The sequence below is a fragment of the Epinephelus lanceolatus genome, chromosome 19, assembly GCF_041903045.1.
Source record: "Epinephelus lanceolatus isolate andai-2023 chromosome 19, ASM4190304v1, whole genome shotgun sequence".
In the NCBI taxonomy this organism is placed as follows: Eukaryota; Metazoa; Chordata; class Actinopteri; order Perciformes; family Serranidae; genus Epinephelus; species Epinephelus lanceolatus.
The window spans coordinates 19167354-19185908 of record NC_135752.1 but is presented as its reverse complement, the minus strand read 5'-3'; the positions used below and the strand labels follow the sequence as shown (position 1 = coordinate 19185908).

The 18555-nt window shown below is 40.9% G+C and overlaps 1 protein-coding gene and 1 non-coding gene across 2 annotated transcripts; both read left to right on the top strand.

The window, feature by feature from the left end:
* The first annotated feature begins 10044 nt into the window (after nucleotides 1-10044).
* Nucleotides 10045-18027, top strand: ddx54 (DEAD (Asp-Glu-Ala-Asp) box polypeptide 54). The gene is made up of 20 exons (XM_033645962.2): nucleotides 10045-10341; nucleotides 12140-12266; nucleotides 12437-12507; nucleotides 12597-12785; nucleotides 12948-12997; nucleotides 13113-13154; nucleotides 13248-13343; nucleotides 13449-13570; nucleotides 13679-13740; nucleotides 13872-14003; nucleotides 14097-14307; nucleotides 14444-14575; nucleotides 14693-14914; nucleotides 15006-15079; nucleotides 15173-15388; nucleotides 16486-16634; nucleotides 16741-16854; nucleotides 16956-17066; nucleotides 17166-17275; nucleotides 17481-18027. Exons 1-20 carry the CDS (start codon nucleotides 10222-10224, stop codon nucleotides 17756-17758), a joined length of 2628 nt encoding a protein of 875 aa, XP_033501853.1. The 5' UTR covers nucleotides 10045-10221; the 3' UTR covers nucleotides 17759-18027.
* Nucleotides 10467-10538, top strand: trnac-gca (transfer RNA cysteine (anticodon GCA)). Its single transcript has one exon. It is a non-coding gene; the product is annotated as a tRNA-Cys (tRNA).
* Nucleotides 18028-18555: the final 528 nt, after the last annotated feature.

The window sequence follows — 18555 nt, the reverse complement described above, 5'->3', positions numbered from 1 at the left end:
ATTAAAGAGTAAATCCTTTCTTAGAGACTGTAATGCCGGAGGATAAGGCAGGCTTTGCAGTAAGCCCTCGTTCCCTCCCCACCCAAAGCAACATATGGTCCAGCCTGATAGATGGCTGCCAATGATCGCTGTCATTCATATTAAGACATATTTAGAGTGACAAGTGCAGATTTCTCCACATAAGTTTTGATTACAGTGGATTGCAGACAAGCTATTTTTTTCATCAGCGCTAATTTACAGAGCAAACAATGCCCAATCATGTCCTGCAGTTCATCTTTTTGTTTTGTCCCTGCACACACACACACACACACACACACACACACACACATATGTGCCTCTTTTCATTTGTAAGTGTGTGCAGCTGTGTGTGAGTTGTGTCTCCGCGCTGTGCTTTTATTCATGAGTCATTTTGTTTGTGTGTGAGTGTGTGTGAAAGAAAAACAGGGCGAGGGAAGAGAAATGTCAGCAGTGTGTACTATCTGTGTGAAGCATATGGTAGGTAGGGAGGGTCATGTGGACAGTTGTGTGTGTGTGTGTGCAGGAGGAGGTGAGGAGGAAAAGATGCTGTTTTAAGCTTAGTTTTAATCGATATTCCTGTGTGTGTGTGTGTGTGTGTGTGTGTGTGTGTGTGCGTGCGTGCGTGCGCGTGCACAATGCAAATGCAAACCTTAAAGGAATAGGAGTTTGACATTTTGGAAAAATAGCCTACACTTATTTGCTTTCTTGCTGGGAGTTAAATGGGGAGACTGATACCACTCATGAAGTGTAGCTTAACATAAGGACTGACACTGTCTGTCTTCTAGCACTTCTAAAGCTCACTGATGCACTTGTGTCTTTCTTTGTTTTTTGCACAGATTTAACAAATGAATGATAACTTATGCATTTTTACATCCTGAACTCCCTTTCCCATGTTCACCACTGGTGAAACAGATTACAATGCAACCACTCAGGGAATTTGGCGCCATCAATATATGTCCACATTACGATGTTTTTGCCACTGACAGGCTCAGATTATAATTCAAAGTGTCTGATTACATTGTGGAAGGACTCTACAGAGAAAGAGCTTTTTATTAAAGAGTAAGACCATTTTTTTTTACCAGAAACAGCCCCAAAAATGCTATCACTAAACCCACCAGACTCCATTGAAATAAACAGTAATTGTGTAGTAACAGTATTGTTGGAACTGTGAAAAGATGAACCAATACAGTTTTTGTGTGTTTAATTTTGTTTTTATTGATTGTGAATGAAGTGTGTTTTAAAATGATAAAATTATCATTCACTAAATGGAGTTTAGTGGGTTTGGTGAAAGTGATTTTGGGTCTGTCTCTGCACCACATTCTCACTCAGACCTCGTCACATATCAATGTCTCTTTCAAAATAAACACACTATGTTGGTATAACACAACACAAATTGACATTTCTTTCCTTCAGCAACCAACCCATGTGGTTGGGTTTGGGCAACAAAAGCATGGACTTAGGTTTAGGAAAATTGAACAGGGTTTGGCGTTATAATCTCACATGACACAAACACCTCTTTCCCGGGTGAAAGTCAGTGTTTGTTGGACCCATCCAACATCTCTCCCACCCGCCCAACTCAGACTTCCGCTGTCTATTCTCATTCTTGTCCCATTGTGTTTACCCCTGGCGTGGCTGGGCACTGTTAAATTATAAAGGCGGCCTGCCGTGTATCATGCCAACGTTAAAGGACAGCTTTTTTGTTGGCATCTGAAGCCACAAGTCACTGCCCAAGCATTGAATTTCAACGACTTCGGAGTGAGATTGGCTTGGTCTTTGATCAAACAAAAAAGATCTCTTTAACAAAGAGGTCTATCTCTACAGGGATCCTTTCAGTGATCCTCTCAGTAGCAAAAACAAACACTTTTAGTGGACATAAATTGGCAATGCTGTATGCCCTGAAGTGCTCCATTGCAGCCAGTTTCAAAGCTGCTGGCTGCAGCACTGTCTAGACCAATTTCATAAATTGTTGTCTCCATTATTCACTTAGATACAAATATGGGCAAATAGGATCCAGGTTAAGAAGTACCAAAGTTACCCTTTAATTAGTAAGGGTGCTAGTACACAGATTTTGTAACCTTTGGGCAGAGCCAGGTTAGCTGTCTCCAGGTGTTTTCCAGTCTCCGTGCTAATGAGCTAACCAGCTTCTGGCTGTAGCTTCAATTTTAGCCCACAAACATAAGAATAGAATAAATCTTTTCTTCTTCTCTGCCAGGAAGAAAAAAATGTTTACAAACTTTTGCTTGAACATGAACTCTTCCCATAATAAAAGCCTTATCCTGTGGGATGTATAATTCTAAAAGTAACATCACATTTGGCATGCACACTCACAAAAACACACACCCACACACCCACACACCCGCACAACTCAACATCCAGCGATTTCCATTTGTCACGGACATGGGTGAGGAATGTATAAAGTGTAATTTTCATATTGCACCCACACCACCGAACTGAGTGGTGTGAAGCATGAAAGGGCAGTCCTTGTAGAAGTCCTAGTGCTGATGTGCAGATACAATTTTTGTCTCGACCTTTTTTCCTCTTTCCCCATCCTACAGCTCTTGTTCATTTATATTCTGCTGAGCTGCTTGAGCCTTTGAGTGATAAATCCATGAAAGAGAGAGTGAGGGAAGGACGGATTCGGAGGGGGAAGAGCGGGAAGAGGAGGTCCGGCAGTACTACAATGATGAAAGTGAGTCTTCCCCAAGCTGCTCCTGACTTATCTTATGACACACAATAGCTGCTTTAAATACCCTTGAAGTCCCCTGCGGTGGCTAGTTTGGAGTGACAGTGACGAGAATAGGGAAGGCTACATGGCTTTAAATTCTTGATGAAATTGCAATTAAGACACCAGAAGAAGAACTGAGCCCGCGGCTGTGCAAGCAATGACCAAAAAGAAACAACAAGGATGTGAGGAGGAAATACATGAAAAGTTAATTCTGCTCTGTGAGCTTTAATTCTGGGCATCTGTCATCACATATAACCCTCCCCTAAAAGAGTAGAGGAGATGAAACTGAAAATGGCCATTAAGTCTCGTGTATTAACCACAGCCCAGCGGGTTCTCTGCAGCTTTAATGAGCAGTAATCCAGTAGTGTTTGACCACAATACTCTCCAACATGGAAAGATATTCTGCAGGGTATGTGCAGCTAAATCAAAACAAAAGTCCAGAAAGTGCACGGAGATCAGCGAGGTTTGAGACTTCTCTTTCAGGGACTTTGATGCCCTCCGGTTTGGCTGTTTGGAGAAATCCTCAGGGGTCTCTTTCGCTTTCCTTTAAGGACAGTTTTTGTGCTTTTGTCACATGTCCTGTGATTATCGCCTTAATGCTGGCACTTGCTGTAAGATTAACTGCTGAAGCCTTGAAGGGAAACTGCCTTTTAGCACCCAGAATATCAAGTAATTGAAAGTTTGACCAGATGTATGTGCCTCTGCAGTTTTACACTAAAGGAAGTGCAAAGCTGGATTCTCCTTATACAGCAAAGGAGACGTCTCAGCAAAAGGCTAAGCTCCAGTTGTGGGAATGTAAGCACTTCTGAATTTCGCTTTATCACTGTTTAAACGATGACCCCCCCAGCATTTTTGTTACAATGCACTGGTTTATTACACGAGTTTACAAAATATACTCTTTCTATTTGCGGAGTTATTCCATAGGATACAATGCATTTCTTTTGCTTCACGTGAGTTCATATTCAATAGACAAATTGTGACTGATACATTTCCACAATTTAATAAAATGTCAGCTTGTTTCTTTGCATGTGTGCAATCATTTTTGAATGCAGGAGCACAAATTATTCCACTATGCTCTCTATCTTTTGTGCATATGATGTTCTAAATCAAAAATCATACAATTTTTACAGACTGCATTTCAGCCAATGCCAATTCAATGACCTAATAAGCTACTTTCTCTCCTGATGGGTAAGTGGAAGGTCCACAGAAACTACCGGGTTAAAATAATTATACGTCTTCTCAAGCATGTAAGCGTTGCTCCTCTTAGCCTCTTATCAGCCCATGGCAACTTAAGACGCACGGTCCAATCAGTGGCCTCGTATTTTGTGCATGGCTGCTCCGTTTCCCTGCCCAGCAGCCCCGAGGGTAAAGCCCAGAGGCCCTCTCACCATCTGCTGCTGCCACTGGGGGTGGCACGATCATGTTCACAGTGCCATGCCAGCGCAGTGAGCCTAAGACCAGGCTTTGACCCTTTCATCCACTGCCCTGAGACCCACTGCCTTGAGACCCACTGCCTTCCTCACCAGGTTGTTCACAGCTACATGATGCACACTGGTTACGATCCAGGGGCATATTTTGTATTGGACTTGCAGAAAAATATTGGCTTTGATTTAATGGAACAGTGTTACAGACTGCAACCAGCTGCAGCTACTCCTGAATTCTGCCAGTGTTCATTGTTCAGGACATTTTTTACCTGGGGCTGAATTATCCTCAGAGGTCTCTTCCTCTCCAAAGCAAATAGATCTGGTGATTAAAACTGGTAACTGAATAAAACATTTTCATGTTACAAATCAGTGTTTCCCCTACACTGTTGGGTATGCCGCTGATGAGCTGCAAGCCCAACACCTGCTGATACATGCTCACATATGTCCCTAATAACTTATTGTGTGCTCACCTTCTTCCTGATCCAGATGTTCGGGGGGGGGGATTATCTGCAGCAGAAGTCTTCCCCTCTCCTAAACAAACGTACCCTGTGATTTAAACTGCTGAAAACACTGAATAAAGCAGTTTCACGTGATTTGTGATTTTCAGACGCTCTTGTTGCAGAGGGGCTTCTAAATACAGTTGCTGGCAAGAACAAGCAAATAGCCCAAACTAGAGCCAGTGTTTGATTTGTCCGTTCTAGGTTACTGTAGAAACATGGCGGTGCAAGATGGCAATCTACATATGGAGCAATCTTGCTATATATGTAGAAATAAACAGCTCATTCTAAGGTAAAGAAAACCCAACAACTGTTATTTTGAGGTGATTATACAGTAATGAAAACATAATATTATACGACATTATATTTCTGCTAGCATATCCCCCTAAATCATACACACTGAATCTTTAATGCACAGCCTAGCTGAGTGAAAAAACATTTGAAACATTTGAAATCCATACACAGATTTGAGATTACAGTCACAAATGTGATGACAGTCACAGCTAATCTCACATTTCACAAGTGGGATATAATCATTTCATGGGATGCAACTCCAAAGCCGATATTTCCTCTTATACAGCTATTTTAAACTTTTTGAGGAGCTGCTATCAGATTTCCGAGATTAATTTGCCCCCTGGATGTACAGCAGCTGGCGTGGAAAATCAAACCAGCATTTGAAGGCTTGCTGGAGGGACATGCCTGATATGCTGCAGCACATCACTCGCAATGCTAATTGGATGTTTGGACTATTTTTAAAAGGTCCACTGAACCCACGGCCAGCCCTTTTAAAGAGCGGTTGATAAATAATTAAATCGACACAGATAGAGTAGAAGAATATTTAACTGCTACCCCCATTTAAAGGCTTAGCTTTACAAACCATCAGCTCAATAATCTCTTAATTTAAACATCCACCCCAATCTCCAAGGCTTAGAGGCAGCATCTGCTACACACACTCTGCTGAAGAACATCTTTACAAAAATCCAACCTGAGACATGTTGACATCTGTTTTCTTAATGACTTTCATTTAGTGCCCATTTAGTCACTGACTGCTTAGCGAACTATTTGTGTACAATCTAAATCCACGATATCACTGACACATTCTACACCACAGGTTTTTGAAAGGTCAGATACTCTGCTGTAAGTCTCCTATAGCTCAGTATGCAGCTTAGTTCAGCCTACATTAAGTATTAAATATGTCATGTATCATGTAGGCTATGTCATTTATAGATCTTATCATTATACTTTGTGGAATCAATGGCAGAGCTCTCAGTGGATATGTAAAAGGTGGGGCATTATCAAGCCATGCTCCAAACAGGAACATCAAAACATGCTACTCTGTTTTCGTTCATAGCCCATGATACATATTGACAGAAACAGAAACTGCCTCATGAATAATAAGCAATGTCAGAAAATGAACTCATGTGGAGCGTGATTCAGCTGCATGTTTTCAACATGAGGGCTTGACATAGTGAGAGTTAAGACACTGCCAGGAGCTTTGGAGGCTGACCTGATAGCACGCTGATGCCAACACCCGCATTACTTGAATGTCAAGTCGAAAACACCACAACTTTGCCATCGCTGCCAGCTCCATATCTTAATCCCCCTCAGGCTTTATCACTTAAATCACCTTTAAAACAAAAAGCGGATCCTATAGGTGGCTCTCGGCACCTATTGCATGTGTGTCATCCCCTCTCAGCTCCCTGAACAGATTTGGCTCACGGCCACCGCAGCCAGGCTCTGTGAGGGAATATGAATGGCATTAGCTCCGGGCTGTTGCCATGGTGTTGACTTATTTACTGTACATCAGCCCACTGACTTCAAACAGCGCAGTACACGTTTTGGCTGCCATATTAGTGTCAGTGTTATCATCCAAAGGACACATTTCCACTGGGTGATTTAAAAAATTAAACTGTGGCTGCTCATAAACAACAGAAAGTTATGAGCTCATGCAAAAAGTCCTGTAAGCTGTAGAAATACTGACCAAAAGAAGATGTGCATTATTACAATGTAATAAATCAGCTCCACATTTAATATACTGGTTTTCATAAAAAATTCCGATGAGATGAAGACAGAAACGACATTTAATAAAAATGGGAAGAAAAACATTGCTGAGATTTTTCCTAATATTGGTTTCTAATGAGTAACATACTTAACATCTCATTTCATTTAGGTTTTTAATGTTTTGGGCAGCTGTGTTCTTGAGCAGCAGCTGGCCTCACATTGTAATGAAATCACATGCAGGAACGTCAGTTAGATTTACTTTTGCCCAATAATCAACATGTTTGAAAGCAAGGCCGTAGCCATGGACTCAAAATTATATTATATTATTTATCCTAAGAAAATACAGCTGTAACATATACTATACACATATGCAATAAACAAAAGCTACTAGTGTCTACATAAATTACACACGCACATAAATGACTGACACTTTGCTCAGATGAATTTCACATAATTAAGCCATTAACATAAGCTGAATATACCTGTGAGCTCTGTTCTTTTGGGATATGGCAACACCATTTGGACAAACCACATGCAAAACTGCAGTAGTACTAGAACAAAGCGACAGACAGTGAAGCTGAAAAACAAATATGCAAAGGTTGGCTCCAAAACAGACTAAATCCCCCAGACACCCATGTTAAAATGCCCAGATTTACTGCACAAATAAACACGTTTCCACACTGGTACAAAAATGGTTTTGGTCTCTATAGCTAATTTCAACACTCATGACAACAGTACAGGGGGTGAATTTTTTTTTTAATCACCCTCCCATTTACATTTTATTAAGGCCCAAAGGTATGCATATTGAGGGGGCTGCTTGAGTGACAGACTGTCTGCATAACACACTCTGTGAGTCAGACCCACCCCTTGCTCCTCCACAGCCCCACCTTCTAGTCCAAATATGGTCACTTCTGGCTCCATAAAAAAAACCAAGATGGCAACCATGGCAACAGCCAAAATGCCAAACTCAAGGCTTCAAAACGGGAGTCCACAAACCAATGGGTGACACTGCAGTAGCTACGGCCAGCATTATACGGGCTATGACTAGACCCACTAGCAATAATGGCAATATGTTAAGTTTAACTATTTATGATTACATTTGGTTATTATTGTATCAGACAGTGGAATGCGCCCCTCCAACATTTGTATGTGTGGCTCACATGGGTAGTAAATGAGCTGAAAAACGGGCCCCATGTGGCATTATCCAAGGGTTCCACAGTGGTCCCATGCCAGTTGGTTTTGCCCAAGCTGGCCCCAGATAAGATGCCCATTTTGGGCCCATACTCACTTGGTGCCCAGGTAGCCATAGCGTAACCCATGTGGGGCCCACTTTAAACCCACCCACGTGGGCTATTGGCATGGGACCATTATTTATATTTTTATTTATTGTCCTCCCCAATGTATATTATAATTATGGCCTTGCTTGGAGGTGAATGCGTGGATTACAGGAGGCTTCAGAGGACACATTTTGATAAAATAACTTATACTAAACCATTTTAGGCAAAATCAGTACAGGAACCCAAGTGAGAAATTAGTATTTAATCCCCCTTCACAGATTCAACCGGATTCAAGACTGTCAAGTGAGGATATTCCACATAAGCTTTCACAGGACAATATTTATGAATGGGGGAAGAGCTTTGTTTTGTTACATCATCTGCAATGGTATTATGTGACAAGGAATGATGAAACACAGATTTGTGTGAAACACAAACACTATTTAAAAAAATGACACGATAGTTGAGCACATGTGTAATAAATATGGCATTTGAGGACAGAATCCTAAAATTAGCACAGTGCATAAAGCCTGCTGAAACCTAGTCATTCAGTCTTTGAGCTTATGTTTGTGCAGTGGACTAAAATCTGTTTTTTTTTTTGTAGAAACCTCGTAGCATATTTCAGGATTCCAGTAGCATAAGTGTGACAGTTGTTGCATGGATGGGTAGGCTTTGCCTGCCAAAATGTCCTATGCAGTCACTTCAGGAAAAGTTACGCAACATAAAAGAAAAGCTCTGATTGCACCGTGAGTTTTGAGTTATATAAATATATAGTCATCACAATAAAGGCATGTTAGGGCAAGGTATTCTACTTTTCTCATACCTACATGTCTAAAGAAGGTTCTTCAGTTTGCTCAGACAGATAAAATGAAAAGAGATTATTCTGCAAAATGTACAACCTAATGACCTTAATTTGAGATTACAGCACAGTGTTACACTGGGAACTGCAAGACATGGGTACTGCCAGCTCCTTTTGTCACATCATGCTCTACAGACATAGAAATGACAAATCTGGGTTATATATTATTAACAAATGTAGATAAAGGGGTTGATGAATAAAATAATCCAAGTCCAAGTTAATGCAGTTCATTTAACTCATAAGACAAATAATGTTTATCGTGTTATCTGCTTGTACATGACTTGTCCCTGTTCTCACTTGAACAATTTCAGTGTTCAGCTGGTTCAAATAAAACAAAAAGATAATTATCGTGGCAAAGATTTTGAATTTATATATACTGACTGAGGGAGGGAGATAAAGCACCTCCTGCGATTAAATCAGTATTGGACTGTGTATAATACATCTCAGCATCAGAGACGTTGCTGCGGAAAATTAGGGTGTAATTGAGATTCAAAAAAAGACTCTGCTACGAGACATCTGTGCCAGCCTTTCAAGTGCACACACAGAGATGCTAACACAATATAAGATGCAGCAGGGCGAGGATGCTGTATGTATGCTCTCTCTCATAAATCAAAAGCCGGCCACACAAAAGAACTGCCTTGTAACAGCAACATTTCTCTCTGGTATTTGTGCAATAAATAGATAGATAAACAGAGAGAAGAAACTTAGAGTAGATGTCACTCTGCTCTTGCAATAGCAGATTAAATACTATAAACAGAAATGAGGCAGTTTGGCAAGATATAAAAAGCACATGAGATCCTAAGTGCAGATTTTTTAAAGATGAACCAAAAGAGCCTGACATCTGCAGATCAGAGTATGGGATAGTGCCCCTCAGCTTCTGTTCACCAGAGCTTATAGATTTCAAACAAAATATCTTCACAGGATTAATGAAGTTAATTTGAGGAGAACTGAAAAAAGCAAGACCGGAACATTGTGTGATATGATTAGATTTAGCTGCTGCATTATTGGCTTTGAAGTGTGGTTCACCCAATGTGCATCCTTTATGAAGAAATGAGACATTGTTACATCAGAAACTATATGAAGAGGTGTTATAAAGAGTTAAAGATGATAGATATATCACACAGCCTACAATATATTGGTATAAGAGGAAGTGGAGCTGGAGTAACATAATTTTATAGGACTATTTAGCAGCACACGCTCTGTGGCAGTAGGTGGCGGTGTTGAGCTTTACGCAACACACCAGACCGGAAAAAGAAGACGGAAGCCGAAGAAGAAGCCCACACGTGTATCCAACATGTCTGCCCACCGTGTTTACGTGTGTTGACATGCTATGAGCTGTGTTGACTAGTTTGACGCTGTTTTATTCAACAAACTGTACAGTAAAGTCTTTGAAAGCAGCCTAAGAGAGAATTAAAGCGTCAAGATGGCGCAGAGGAAGAAGAAACTGACGAAGAAGAAGAGACACACAGCCAACAGGGAGCCGGAGGCAGACTCTGACAGCGGAGACTTTGAGCTGGCTGCTGAAATTAAAGACGATGACTCTGTAAGTAACAACACTTGGAAAAGAAACAACTTACTTGCAGTAGGCCTTAGAAGCAACCATTTTCTTAATGGAGCACACTTTGTGATAATTGTACGATAGGTTTCACCATGAAGTAGTACGTGTCTGGGGGTATAGCTCAGTGGTAGAGCATTTGACTGCAGATCAAGAGGTCTCCGGTTCAAATCCGGATGCCCCCTGAAAATAATTTTCATCAATTTGGTTTATGATTCATATATACTATATAATAAAATGTAACTTGTGTCGAGTATTATGTGTACATGTTTGCCAAAGCCAAAGTAGTCTGAGAGACTTTTTATAGGCATGAAAAACTGTCATTAGCATGTAACATACCTTGATGAGCCACTTCATTGAAACCACTGACAAGTACAGTTGACTCTGTAACATATTACCAGCTGATGTCAAACTGATTATAGTTTTTAAACCCTGTACAACAAAGGTCACGTGCTGGCCAACAGCAAACCAGAGCTGTACCCACTCTTAGCTAAATGGTCTCAAACCTTTAAGGGGTGTTAGTGTTTTGGTGTGTTGTGGTATGTGTAGTTTATGTCTGTTGTAGTGTGTGGATTGTGGTTTATTTTGCCTGCTATGTTTATAGTGTATTGTGGTTGTATGATGTTGTTAAACTGTATATTTTTAATAACATTTAAGTCTACATCTAAAAGCATTTAGGGACAAGAGTTGAGAATTAGCAATAGCTATAAACTCTCTATGTAACACATCAGTCCCATACTTTGTATCCGAACTATGTTAAATTGCATTGTCCCTATCAAAATAATAATAATAAAAAAGGATAATGTGCCTTGTCCCAAAGGGACAAAGAGCCTCCAAATTTCCCAGATCCCAGTCTGATTGAGCATCTGTGGGAAGTGCTGGTACTGCAGAGGTCCAGTGTTTGTGCCTTGCAGGTCAGAGCCAAGTCCGATCCACGGTGGGACCTCTGACCTCTCAATGCATGGACTCAAGACCTATTGGGGTTTCCTGTGGTGTCTGTCCTGTGGTTCTCTTTATTGGATTGGGATGCCAGGACCCAATTTTTCATATCAGGGCATGGTATTGTGACAAGATCATCAGTGTTATTCACTTCACCTGTCAGAGGTTTTAATGTTGTGCCTTATTGTTACAAGTGTCAGAACTTTTGTTTATATGAATTATAGCATAATACCCTCTATGGTATTGTGATGGTAACTTTATTACATTATGTAAACTTATCATTTTTTATTCTAATTGTTGAGGATGAATTTATGTTGTGTTTCTGTTGACCTTTAGTTTAGTCAACAGAAAATCAAGTAACAGTTAAGCTAATCCATCAGTCTCTTTACATCCATCTTTACTCAGATGTGTTTTGCTTATTATTGCACCTTTTAGATGTTTTACCTTCACTGTGGAGAATGATTTGTTTGCTGAGTTTGACAGTAGAGTGCTGTTTTCATATGCATCTGCTGAAGGTGGAAAGTCTCTCTGTGCTCATCTTAAATCTGAGTTTAGCACATGCATATACGAACAGGATTTTGTGACATCACAACTAATTCTAGCCAGTTGTGGTCCAGCATAAAAATCCTGTGTTCAGCAATTAAGCTTTTGAAATAAACAATATTTCCATATTCAGAGACTGTTTGGATGCTTCAACTACTTTAGAACTGTTATCTTGTCAGGGAAAATGTGTACTCCTCCTTACATCAGAAACATGTTATTTCAACTGATGAATTCAGCAAAATGCCTTGCTTTTTGGTAACTGTCATGTTGTTAACACGCTATTGTTGTGTCTCTGGTCACACAGCCAGGGAGGAAACTCCCGCGGTTCCCGACCACTTCAGACTGCCTGTCAGATGTGGAGCCTGACACCAGAGAGCTGGTCAGAGCACAGAACAAGAAGAAAAAGAAGTCTGGAGGCTTTCAGTCCATGGGTAAGACCCCGGGAAGAGTGCACAAATAGGGCTGCGTGTCCACTGGTTGCTTCCAGTATTAGAAATCTGCCTGTGTATATGTTAATTTGAGCTAGAAAATATATGATTTACGTCTGACATCATGTTTCCCCAGAGGCAGTGTTGTTTAACTACATTATGTATGATTTCAGGTCTCAGTTATCCTGTATATAAAGGTGTCATGAAGAAGGGTTACAAAGTCCCTACTCCAATCCAAAGAAAGGTAAGTCCACTTCAGGATCCTGTATTCAAACATTTGTGATTTTTAACAGCACAATATTTTATGCACAATTCTTCTCTTCTCCTCTTTAGACGATCCCAGTGATTTTAGATGGCAAAGACATGGTAGCTATGGCTAGGACTGGCAGTGGTAAGACGGCTGCCTTCCTTGTGCCCATGTTTGAGAAGCTGAAGGCCCCTCAAGCCCAAACAGGAGCCAGGGCCCTCATCTTGACCCCCACCAGAGAGTTGGCCCTGCAGACCATGAAGTTCACAAAAGAGGTCAGACGAACAGGCTTATTCAAGTTTGCCATTGTCAAATGTAGCTATATTTTTTGTATTAAAAAGTCAATTGTTGTTTAGTTAATCGGCAGAAGAGCTTCTGTGATTATTATTTAGCACTGTCCCTGATGTCTGTCTCTCGCTGTGGTGTGTGTTTTAAAGTTGGGGAAATTCACCGGCCTCAAGACTGCCTTGATCCTCGGTGGAGACAGGTGTGTTACCTCTCAGTATTCTTGTCCTGCTAATTTTCTGTCATATTCTGACCTCTATAGATTTGTCTTTTAACCCTGAAATAAATGTAAATGTCTCTTCTCTTCTCTTTTCCAGAATGGATGATCAGTTTGCTGCTCTTCATGAGAACCCTGACATGTGAGTGTTTTGTTGTAGCGCTAACTCATGATGTCATTTCCCCCCCAGCCATGTACTGTATGTAGTAATCCTGATATCTGCTCTTTCCCCCAGAATCATTGGAACCCCCGGTCGTCTCATGCACGTTATCAAGGAGATGAACTTGAAGCTGCAGAATGTGGAGTACGTGGTGTTTGACGAGGCTGACAGGTGAGAAATGGAGTTGTCTGAAGGTGTCACATTTTCATTTCACAGCCTGGATCCACACTTGCATCCATGTATGTGTGAACGTGTTGGTGTTCTTCCTCCGCTCAGGTTGTTTGAAATGGGTTTTGCTGAGCAGCTTCAGGAGATCATCCAGAGGCTCCCAGACACCAGACAGACTCTGCTGTTCTCTGCCACGCTGCCCAAACTGCTGGTGGAGTTTGCCAGAGCTGGTGAGATCAACAATAACTCATGTTTTACATGCATCTATCATGATTGAAAATGTTTGGAGCATCATCACTTAATCATCATGAATCATCAATTTTTTTTTATATTTCCAGGGCTGACTGAACCCGTATTAATTCGTTTGGATGTGGATTCAAAGCTCAGTGACCAGATTAAGGTTAAGATAACTTGAGAATTTAAATAAGTATGACTGTTACGGTGCATGTTGCATCTAAAGCTTGGAGCTAGATCCTCTCCTCATATCTGTCTGCCCTGTGCATTTTTTTAATTTCTCCTGTTTTCCCTCAGCTGTCATTTTTCCATCTGCGTATGGACGACAAGCAGGCACTCCTGCTCCACCTGTTAAGGAACGTGGTGAAGCCTCAGGAGCAGACGGTGGTTTTTGTAGCCACCAAACACCATGTAGAGTACCTTAAGGAGGTAAGGTACTAATAGCTGAATAACTCTAGGTGTGTGTCTCTGCAACAGCCTTGATTTGTGGTAAATTTACATTTCTGCCATTCTGATCTCCAGCTGCTGATTTCAGAAGGTGTGGAGTGTGCCTACATCTACAGCGCCCTCGATCAGACTGCCAGAAAAATCAACATAGGGAAATTTGTGCATCGGAAAGCCATGGTGCTAATTGTGACTGATGTTGCTGCTCGTGGTATAGACATCCCCATGCTGGACAATGTCATCAACTACAACTTCCCCTCCAAGCCCAAGCTCTTCTTGCACAGAGTTGGTGAGTGGCTTATAATGAATTATGATCTCAGTTTGCACCTACCTTAGCTGTGAATTTTTTGTTTATATTTTTGTACAGTTAATGTGACAAATGAGGATTATTTGGCCATCAATCATCACCTGTCTTTCCCCATCAGGTCGTGTTGGACGTGCTGGGCGCAGTGGCGTAGCCTACAGTATGATTTGTCCAGATGAGATGCCTTTTGTCTATGACCTTCACCTCTTCCTTGGAAGGCCTGTTCAGTTCGCCACACCTGAACACACACAGGGTATGCTTTACAGATAACCTGCCAAGACTTCAACTGATGAATGAACTCTTTGATTGATTAGTTGTCAGAATCGTTGCCGCTCTGCTGTCACCAATCTAAATCTCTCCCCTCCTCCAGATTCAGAGGGTGTGTTTGGTCGGGTCCCTCAGAGTATCCTGGATGACGAAAGTTCTCATCTGATCACGGCTCACGAGAACTCCCAGGACCTGCAAAACCTGCACCATGTCTCGGAGAACGCCTACAAGCAGTATCTCAAGTCTCGACCAAACCCCTCACCTGAGTCCATCAGAAGGGTTAAAAGCACAGATTTGTCCAGCATGGGTGTCCATCCATTCCTAGGTCAGTTTGGAGGAGGATGAAATGTGAAGAGAGCAGTGGTGACAGTACTCAGACAGCAGGTGTTAACAGGTTTTGTTTTATCTTGTTTCAGGGTCAGGTCTAGAGAAAATGGAACTTGAGCGCCTTCATTTAGTCGATGCCATCAAAGGCTACAAATCCAAATCTGTGAGTTACTGAAGAAAATAATGCAGATATCTCACAGCACTGCAATTTCCTGAAAACACTTGATAAAAAAAATCTCCTTTCTTCCTCTTGTAGACTATCTTTGAAATCAACTCTAACAGTAAGACCCAGGCTGGTGAGGTGATGCGGACCAAACGCTCCAAGGACACACGGCTGGTGGAAAAATTCAAGAAACAGAGAGACAGCCTGGCTGAAGAAAGCCAACTGCACCAGTCTGCCAACCCATCCACTTCCACTTCCACTGCAGATAATTTCACACACACCACAGGCGAAGACGAGGACGATATAAAGGTAAGAAACTGTCATGCCACTGTGGTAGACTGGGCAATATCTGGATAATATATTGATATTGTGAATAAGACTAGATATCATTTAAGATTTTGGATATTGTAATGTGGTAATATGGCATGAGTGTTGCCTTTTCTGCTTTAAAAGGCTAAATTACAGTGAAGTGATTTATTTGCCTCTACACACTGAGTCATTATATCCTCATTACATATGATTATACTATCAAAAGTACTGTGTAAATATATTGTGAAAGCACCAATAGTCAACCCTACAATGTCGTTGCCATGCCGACAGTAAGGTATTTGGTCAAAAATCTCATGGTATTTGATTTTCTCGATATTGCCTAGCCCTGTTCTATGGTTTTATGATTTCAAATCAAGCATTTAAAGCATGTTTTTTTTGAGCATTTTTGTTAGATTTAAGAGCCATGAGAATGTAGCACAGACACCAAAACTCTGGTAAATGTTCATCTGGGGTTGTTTTTTAACCAAAGGTGCTCGCCCGTATTTCATACTGGTGGAAAAATGACATATACTGCTGTCCCACATTCACCTGAAGTAGGAATAAAATAAAAATAGTTATCCATTATATGGCAAAAGGCACAGAGGCTACAAAAGATAACTTTCATTATTGATTAATCTGTTGAGTATTTTCTGGATTTATTGATTTGTCAGAAAATTGATAAAATGTCACAATAGCAATTTCCCACAAGCCATTTATGTCATCAGATGTCTTGTGTTGTCTGACCTGTTCCCCCAAACCCAGAGATGTTCACTTTAATGTCTGTCATGATAAAGACAGGCAGCAAACCTTCAAAACTGAGACACTAGAATGATTGAATGTTGGCATTTTTGTTTTACAAATTGCTTAAAAGATTAATCGTATATCAAAACAGTTGCCGATCCACGTCCTGTTGATTGTCTAATCATTAATTAACTTATCAGTACAGCTCTAAAATACTTTTAAAACTATTAGAACTACTTATAAAACAGGGTGGCACCTTTTTTTTTTAATAAGTATTGTTCCAAATTCTAACACAGCACTGTAAATACCAACCTGGATGTCGATGTTTAACATGTAATTCTTCATGTCACCACCAGGGGGTGTTCTCTGCAGTGGTAGGAGGTAAAAGGAGAGGCCAGCATGCAGATGGTGAAGACCATCAAAAGAACAAGAGAAGCAGACAGTCAGGCAAAGATGAGGAATATTACATCCCCTACAGACCCAAAGACTTTAACTCTGAGAGAGGGTGAGGCCTGAAGCATCTGATTTTTTTTTTTTTATGTAGACATCAGACATGATTAAAATGTGTTGTTTACGTATTATAACCTGTGATTCATGCCTTGTGGTGTTAGGTTAAGTCTCGGCAGAGAGGGCAGTGCCTTTGAGCAGCAGGCCTCCTCGGCTGTCCTGGACCTCATGGGAGATGAAGGAGACAGGTTGAACCAGCACAAGAACATGATGAAATGGTGAAAAACTTAAATTCACTCTAAATCTGTCTCTCCTCTTTCTGACACCTCGTGCTTGTGATTCTTCCTACCATAACGTTGTGTCTCTCTGGGATTTTTAGGGACCGTAAGAGGAAGCGCTTTGTGAAAGAAGCAGGAAAGGAGGACCAGAAGAAGAAGCTCAGACTAGATGGTGGACAGGTCATCGATAACAAGAAGAACAAGAAGAACTTGTATCCTTTTTTTTGTACTTGTTAACTTAACTGTTTTCTCTGACTCTGACAATATTTAGCTGTGTTTTTGTAATGTTGTATCACTTAATGACATGTCAGTTATGAGGAGTGGAAGAAGAGATACAAGATTGATGATGGAGGATCTGGCTCAGATGGAGAAGCAGGAGGAGCTCGAGGAGGAGCACGAGGAGTGAGGAGACCAGGAGGAGGTAAGAGAGCATCTGTAGCCTCACCTTGAACTCTTTAGAACTAATCCATTACATCTGATGGACTAAAAAGTCATACGTAATAAGGTCTACAAATAATTTGAATTTTTGAATTTGTTATTCATAGGTTAAATTATTAGATTAATACATAAACTATAATATTAAAGATATCTTGTCTTTAATCCTCGATTCTCTATCTGTCTCTCAGGTCGTGGCCGAGGTCGTGGTCGTGGCCGCGGTCATGGTCCTAACTTCCAGAGCCCCATTAGAGCGCAGCAGACGCCTGGTGGCAGCAGAGTGCGCTCAGAACTGAAGACGAAAGAGCAGATCCTGAAGCAACGCAAGAAAAATCAGAAGCACCAGTTCCTGCAGAGTGGAGGCCTGAAGAACCTGCGTAATAAGAACAAACAGTGGCTCGGAGAGGTTAAGAAGTCAGGTTTTGGACGGGGTGGTCAAAAGAAGGGGAAGATGAGGAAGAAACTCTGAGGAGGACACGGGGAGAACTGTCGCGGAGGGATGATGACGTGAGACGGAGGGCACCATGATCTTTGATGGTTGTGGATTAAAGGAGAAGAAGAGTTGAGGAAAGCAGAGATGAACTTCACCTTTTTCCATCATTGCCTTCTGAACTCTAAATTTGACACAGAGTAAGAATGATCCAGTGAACTAGATTTCAAGTGTGTTGGCGGATTCATGTTGTGAGATATTTCTATACACATTATTAACACAGAAAAATACAGATGTGAATAAGACAATATTCTGTGTCGTCTTTATTTGCAGTCAGTTATATATTGATACCAAAAGAAGTCTGTTTATGATGTGACCTTCCAAAATATGTACATTTTCAGTCTTGAATTTGTGTTTCATACACTGTATCTGCTCAAGTAATTGATGAGAGGACAACCATTAAATTACTCGCCAACTAATTTGATAACTGATTTGAGTAATTTGCAAAGAAAAAATGTCAAAATTCTTCGATTCCAGCTTCTTAAATGTGAATATTTTGTTTTTTTTACTCCTCTACAAGAATAAACTGAATATCTTTGGGTTGTGGAGAAAACAAGACATTTTATAGACTAAACGATTTATTGAGAAAATTATCGACAGATTAATCAGTGAAAAAAGTGGTTAGTCTGCAATGGTAAATGGATTTACACTCAAAGCACTTTTGCACATCTTGTCATTCACACACTGGTGGACAAGGTGACCATACAAGCTTCCACCTGCTACTCAGTTAACAATTTACACATACTCACACACTGATAGCACAGTGCAATGAGGTG

What these genes read in the sequence shown, in the direction of transcription:
- ddx54 (XM_033645962.2), top strand. Translation starts at nt 10,222, where the DNA reads ATGGCGCAGAGGAAGAAGAAACTGACGAAGAAGAAGAGACACACAGCC. An exon ending in GGTGGAGTTTGCCAGAGCTG is followed by an intron (nt 13,571 to 13,678) that starts GTGAGATCAACA and finishes TTATATTTCCAG; the next exon opens with GGCTGACTGAACCCGTATTA. An exon ending in AGCTCAGTGACCAGATTAAG is followed by an intron (nt 13,741 to 13,871) that starts GTTAAGATAACT and finishes GTTTTCCCTCAG; the next exon opens with CTGTCATTTTTCCATCTGCG.